This window comes from Morone saxatilis, unplaced genomic scaffold (genome assembly GCF_004916995.1).
Source record: "Morone saxatilis isolate NCDOM2014 unplaced genomic scaffold, NCSU_SB_2.0 Contig2, whole genome shotgun sequence".
In the NCBI taxonomy this organism is placed as follows: domain Eukaryota; kingdom Metazoa; phylum Chordata; class Actinopteri; family Moronidae; genus Morone; species Morone saxatilis.
The window spans coordinates 20,989,479-20,996,434 of record NW_023339762.1 but is presented as its reverse complement, the minus strand read 5'-3'; the positions used below and the strand labels follow the sequence as shown (position 1 = coordinate 20,996,434).

The 6,956-nt window shown below is 41.3% G+C and overlaps 1 protein-coding gene across 1 annotated transcript in view; it reads right to left on the bottom strand.

The window, feature by feature from the left end:
* Window positions 1–5,775, bottom strand: part of cd44b (CD44 molecule (Indian blood group) b) — a 12,983-nt gene extending 7,208 nt beyond the window's left edge. Inside the window, exon 1 of the mRNA XM_035665626.1 lies at window positions 5,563–5,775. Within this exon, the coding sequence (XP_035521519.1) occupies window positions 5,563–5,629 (67 nt within the window). The 5' untranslated portion in view covers window positions 5,630–5,775. The remainder of the gene's footprint in view (window positions 1–5,562) is intronic.
* Between the last annotated feature and the right edge of the window lie 1,181 nt (window positions 5,776–6,956).

Sequence of the window (6,956 nt, the reverse complement as noted above, 5' to 3'; positions counted from 1 at the left end):
TATAGGCTTAGCAAATAAGCAGATGAGCAGAATGTGTATGTGTACACATGAAGATCACTCCAAAATTCAAATAGCCACATGTCTATCACAAAAATAATGGAAATGGCAAGAAATAGATTTCAGAGTACAGGCAGTAGTTTCCTGATCAGAGCAGGGGATCATTTGCATGGAGAATGAAAGAGACAGACACTGGGAAGACTCTTGTGATATAACCAGGGACACACAGCCCACACTCCGAATATTTACCCATGACCTTGTTCCCATAGTGATCATTGATCATTGAAAGCTTTTTGATAAGATCTCATTTCCATTATGTGAAATAAAATGAAATTCAACTTTTGCTGATGAGGAAACTGATTGTGGTTCTGTAGAAACAACAGATGAAACTGACGAAAGTGCTGAAAACACATGACAACATTTTGTGCTGCACAGTGCCACTGGGTTTCAAATCCAACATTATTTAAAAATAATAATTTGCATAACAGAAAGCAAAAGCAGAATCCTTTACCATAAATACAGCTGACGATTTAATCTGTAGTGTGCATACACACAGGAAATCTGTATCTGCACTGTTTAGTGCTTGTTTTAATGTGCTACCATGGTGACAGATGCATCGGTTGTAAAATAAAAAGATGTCTAAGTCATTCAGCAGCAACACTGGACTTGTACAGGAAATCACCACACAGAATACATTATGTTATTTTTGATCTTCATACAGTGAAGCCTGGCAAGAAGTAGAAATCTAACCCGCGGTACCCTGGTACGGAGGTTTTGAACAAATAAAGTAACAACCATGCCAACTTATTTCAACTTCTACTAACTGGAATTCTGTGTCCTAGAGGACCAATAGCCAGCAGCTGTAATGTTTAGGATTTGTAAGAAATGCGTTGAAAGTACTTCACAAGACATACACTAGAAATACAGACCCTTATGTTTTCTCACGCGGATGATGTTCACAATGCTCATAGATTCAGCAGAAAATTATAATTTGGAAGAAGACTAAAGTTAGAATAAGATATTATGCTGGGGCACTATATTAAACAGTACTCAACTTTTTCTCTTTTTCACCTGCAGTTAAAGAAGCTTCACCTAAACTTGCAACACCTACACACTTTGCTGTGGAGAAAGCTGACTTTTAAAAAACTAGACATGATAAGAATGTCCCCCAATTTTTCCACTGGCTGTTAGGAGTAAACAGAGCACTAGCAGCAGCAGGAAGTTGAGCTCTCTGCTGTTTGTGGCAGTTGGGCAAGAGTTAGTGCCAACACTTGTTTTGTTAGGCAGTTTATGTTCTTTGCTTCTCTCTCTCCGTCTCTCTTGCACACACACACACCTGAAAAAAAACCTCAACACATGCTGCCACATGGCACAGTGTCCCTGAAAGTAAAGGGGTGAAAAACAAAACAACAGCCCTGGCCTTGCAAACCTACCCAGAGAGATCAAAGGGAGCACAGCTTACTGTCAGTGAGCTGAAAAGGGGGCTGACATGAATCTGAGGCGTGATCATTAGTATGCAGAGGGAACGGTCATCGGTGTCTTTATACAGTCGAGAAGCCTTCTATGCCAAGGCACTGAGTCTCCCAAAGGCTCCATTGTCACCTAATAGAGTTGAAACCAAGGAGACTGCAAAGTCTGGGTGTACAGAAGCTGAGAAAAAGGGAGCTTTAACACAACATCTTGCCAAAACCTCCAGCTGCTCTAGAAGTAATAGACAAGCCTGAATCTCCACTCCCACTTCACTCCCCCTCCCCTTCTTCTACTTTTCTCTTGTTTTCTCTCATTACCCTCTGTTTGTCTTTTCTTTGCCAGCAATAAAGTACAAATTACCCCCTGCATGCAGGTGCACAAACACACAGGCAGATCACAGTTGCACATGCACATGCACACAAACACAATTTTTTAAGTCATAACCTTTGTAAAGTCATGACACAGCATGGAGCACAGCAAGGGAGCCGGTATGCTCAGTGTCTTGATGCCAATGTTAATAACACGCAAAACATGGGCTTATTTTTTATCCTCTTATCTGCATTTTTCTCTTTTCTCTTGTCTTTCTGAGCTACACCTTACTGAAAATGTTCTCACTAAAGCTTTCTCAAAATATCATGTGTGCAGGAATCCTGTGCTTGAACAGAGAATCTACTGTATAAGTCGCACTACTACTGTAACATCCTTTTAGCCGCAGTTAATCAGCTGCTTTGGAGAGGGACCTTGTTACCATCACCCCCACAATGCTCCAGTGTCCCGCATTATCACACTTGAGTGCAGTTGCTCTGTCAGCAGGTATGTCTTTCCCTTCACTGGTCACAGGTCCACCAGGCCAGTAGGGCAGGTGAAACATGAGATCTGGCACAAATATGTTTCTGTGCACACACACACACACACACACACACACACACACAGTCATAACTGTGTCATAATTACCTGAAGGTCACAAGAAGGACTCTCACCAACTGTTTTTCTCTCTTGTGTGCCATTTCTTTTCACACCTTCTGTCTCCCTACACCTCCACCCACATACACTTTTGAAAGCAGCCAAGCTTTCTTTCAAATAGAAAAGGCAGGGGCACTTCCTCTTTTTTTTTTTGCCTTTTAATAAACGTTAGCCTTAAAGCTCTCCTCTAAATTAAAAAGAAGATTTCATTGAATCCAAACAGATGATCTCTGATAAGACATTTGACCTCCAACATTCAGATTTGAAGATTAAGGAATAACTTTCATGGAAATTAGACAGTTCTCGCACTGCAAGTCTTTCACTGGCTGATCTTATTAGAACTGTATTAACTGTCAAACTGTGGTATGTTTTACCAAACAAAAAAGTCGTTTTCCGCCCGACTGCGCATATATTTTCATAAATATCTGTCGTCTGTTTGTTATTATTCTTCATGCAATTTCTCAGAACCGGAAGGGGGTTAACCTAGCTATATGCACACTGGAAACGATCTACTCTATTGCTAAATGGCACATCTAAAGCCAACTATTAACATATATTTTGTTTGTTTAATTCATATACAAACAGAAATGTAAAAATTACATGTTGGGTACTGCCAAGCTGTTTCCCTCTGCTTCCAGTCTTTATGCTAGGGCTAAGGCTAATTTAGGCAAATTTTGCCAGTACAGTGTCTTTTTTGCAAATGGAGTAAGGAACCTCTTCCTTTTTGTCTCAACATGCACATTTCAGTGCCTTTGTGCATAAAATCAAAGCATAGATCCAGTATAATCTGCTGTTATGCCCGATGATACAGTATGTTGACTGCCTCATGCAGGAGGATGTGTGTACATTACAGAGCTCTTTCTGAGCAGTTTTCCCAAGAACACAAAGACTTGAGTGTATATGAGAAGGGAAACCAGACAGGCGAGAGCATGGGTAGGAAAGTCACAAAAAGGTTTTAAAAAGGAATTTTTAAAAAGTATATAGAAGGTTTAACAGCAGGCAAAGAGATAGACGAAACCTGGAATATGATGATCCCTGCACCACTGAAGGCCAGTTCAATCAGTGTCAAAGGCACTGGGACAAGAAGAGAAAATTAAAAAAGAAGAGGGGTTATACAAGATATTGGTGCAGGGCCATCTGGACTCATGGTTAATTTGTAGAAGAGGGTACATTGCTAGGGAAGGCAAACACGTGTCTGAGAGTCTCAGGTGGCAGGAGATGGTACTCAGAGCATGTACAGGCACAAGCCTTCTTTGTCAGGGCCCAGTCCCAGTCCACAGGGCCCCTGACCACCCCTCACCTTGAAACATGACTCGAGTGCATGCAGGAGGGGTAGTTATGCCAAGGAGGCAAATATGGCCACATTTTCAGGAAGTCCAGCGGTCAGGTTGGCCCGAATGCATGCATTACTAATCCTCTGCCCAGAAGAAGCAGGATTCAGAGTTATGTTCAGTCTGTTATTACCGTAAGTGAACAAACCGTCTTCTGTACATCGGAAACTTAAAAGATACAAGACCACTAAGCTTACAGATAAGATAAAGTTGCAGGGACGTTTGGATGTGCTAAAAGCTCTGCATATCAGATCATTACTTACTTGGTGTTACAAGACAAATTAGCATATTTGGAAGGTCTCACAGATAACAGACTTTACAGCCCTGTGATCAGCTGGCTTATTGAAATGCAGCAATACATTGAAATATCCTAAATTGAGTTTTTATTAAATTCCTTGCCAGTATATAGTTTGTCCTATATTATTTGTCCTGGTCACAGCTTCATATGAATTTAAATGGAAGAAATTAATTCAATTAACTACTGGGGAAAAAGACAAAAAAAACTAATTTAAATGACTTTAGGGTATTTTGCATCACCACTAAAGATACCTGTTACCAGTCAAATCTTTCTTTTCTCAGACTTTTTAGAATCATACATGCGCATACAGCACACAACAGCCTAAAAACTCTCTTGGTTAACTGGCCTGGCCACAAGTCTATGAGTCCTTCTTTTAATGATGTGCTTCAGGTGAAACACAGCCACAGGTTTAAGGTTCAAAGACAACGTCTGGAGCAGGACGACCTATAACCACCACAGGATGCTTCTTGCCAGACACCAATTAATCTCAACACTCAAAACCTAGAGATTCATGTACAAACACACACACAAAAGCTCACAACTCCTTTGCACACAAGGAACCTTGAGGGTGCAAACACATGTTGAAGCACTGGGGGGGAAAGTGGGTACACCCCCTTCCCCTCTTCTCATATACAGTGCACATACAAGCTGTCTAGGTAGTCTTGTATTTGCCTTTAAATACTGGTCAAATTTATAGCTTGATGCTGATTTTTATTTGGCGCAGTGCCAGAGGGAGTCTTTGTGAACAACCCCACCACTACCTCCTTAGGGAACCAGCCAGACAAACCCAGACCTGTTTGATTCAGTACCAACTTCACCTCCAGAGATATATTGCTCCGAGCAACAAATCCAATCAAAACCTTACAGAGAAAGCACATGTGAGAGAGAGAGACAAAGAGAAAAAGAGGGAAATATTGAGGGGGGTGGGTAAAGCCAGAGCGATTGCTGAACATCCTTTGTGTCAGAGAATAAAGCATTAAGCGTGGCAGCAGAGACTCCAGCTGTAGCAACACAGCAAAAAAAGGAAATAAAAGCTCTATATTTTTGCTTCTACTACAAGTACTGCTTGTGTAAGCTACACTGATCATCCAAAACCCTGATAAATAAGGTTCACTTCCCAGCGTGTGAATGTGTGAGAGACAGAGGGAGCAAGAGCGCGTGTCTCCTTTGTGTCTATCAGGAGTCTCAGACTGCCAGACGTAAGTCTGGCTGCGCTGGTGGAGCACACGCTCTCTTGCCGGCATCCACTCATCCATCCTACAAGCAGCAGCAGCAGCAACAGCAGCAGCAGCAGAGCTTCTTTCTTTCACTGTCTTCTCTTTACATGAATGCTCACTCAAATTCTCAACAAGGCTCAAAAAGGGAAAAAATAGCAATACTCCCATATCCTAAAATCTGGCAACAAAGGAGTGTTGTCAGCCAGGCACAATTTAGGCAGAATAAGGTAAAAAAAAAAAGCCCAAACAAAGAGCCATCTGCTGGGCAAAAGCACAGTCCCCTCACCTTGAAGTTGTTCCGACCTGGAGGAGGCCAGTAATCCAAAGGTGACCCCCAAGAGAAGCGTCCACATCCTGGGTAAAGCGTCTAGCAATGGGTGAGTAGCTGGGAGTAAAGGTGTGTAACAGTTCTCCTGTGGTCCTGTCTTCCCTCTGCCAGGAGTGACGGTCGGTTTGTGTGTGTGTGTGTGAGTGTGTGAAAGAGAGAGAGAGAGAAAGAGAGAGATGGCAACATACTTTGTTATAAGAACTTCTTTGTAGGAAGTGAACAGCATGGAGGGCAATGAAGAAACAACAGGATGTGGGATGTTGATTCAGTGATTGTCACATTAGCTGGTACATCATTAGTTGAATTCAGTGGTTACATAAAGTACTGCCGCTGCTGTAGTTGGATTAATGTTTTGTATCTCTTCACAGTCTCTAGGAAATTAAAAATCTGTTCTTGTTCTGAAGTGAACTTAAAGTTTGGGGATTTTTTAAATTACAATTGGGTTTTACACGGATAGAAATATAAAAAGAGAGCAATAAAAAAAAAATCAAACACATTAGAACTGCCATGTGTCATACGTGTCATGCCTGTAGATAAAAATGGCTCATTCTAAGATAACAAAAAAAAAAATTACGATTCTCATATTCACTAATGAAAACATTCCCATGCATATTATATTCCATTTTTGACAATAGATCCTCTTAAATGTTACACACTGGACCTTTAATGGTACAATCACGAGCTGGTTAGCTTAACTTAGGAGTTTGTTGTCACCCTAAGACAACCAGTTTTATGCTAAGCTAAGCTAACCAGCTACAGGCTCCAGCTCCATATTTACCGTATGCACTTGACTGTCACCACCAGTCTTCTCATCTAATTCTCTGCAAGAAAGCGAATCAGCTATTTCTTGGCTGGGAGCAGTGACTTTCTTGAGTCTTGTCATCGCCGCAAGGTTGCCTGGCAACCAGAGGAAACTCCAGGAAGGTCTCATAAAACCTCAAATGGTCGTTTTGTACACCTTTTGGCTTTTGTACAGATTAAAGATATAATTTCTTAACTCGTGAACTTTAGAGGTAGTGGTAGTCAAATTTTGTCACCTTTGGACAAAGCTAAGCTAGCTGTTTCACCCACTTTCCAGTTTTTATGCTAAGCTAAGCTAACTGGTTGTTGGCTGTAGCCTTATATTTAACAGACAAATATGTGACCAGCCACGAGAAAGTCTCCGAGAGGCATTTTGAGTTATTTACCAATTCTGAAAGTGTAGTTTCTAAGCTTTCCAATGATTCAACACATGGAAATCTTAAATTTTGAAGAAGTTTTGGGCCCATTTGAATGTATGACATCTCAAACCCAGAAAACAGCCCTAAGGAACATTTGCAATTCTCACCCAGGAAACTCACCCCTCTGTCAAC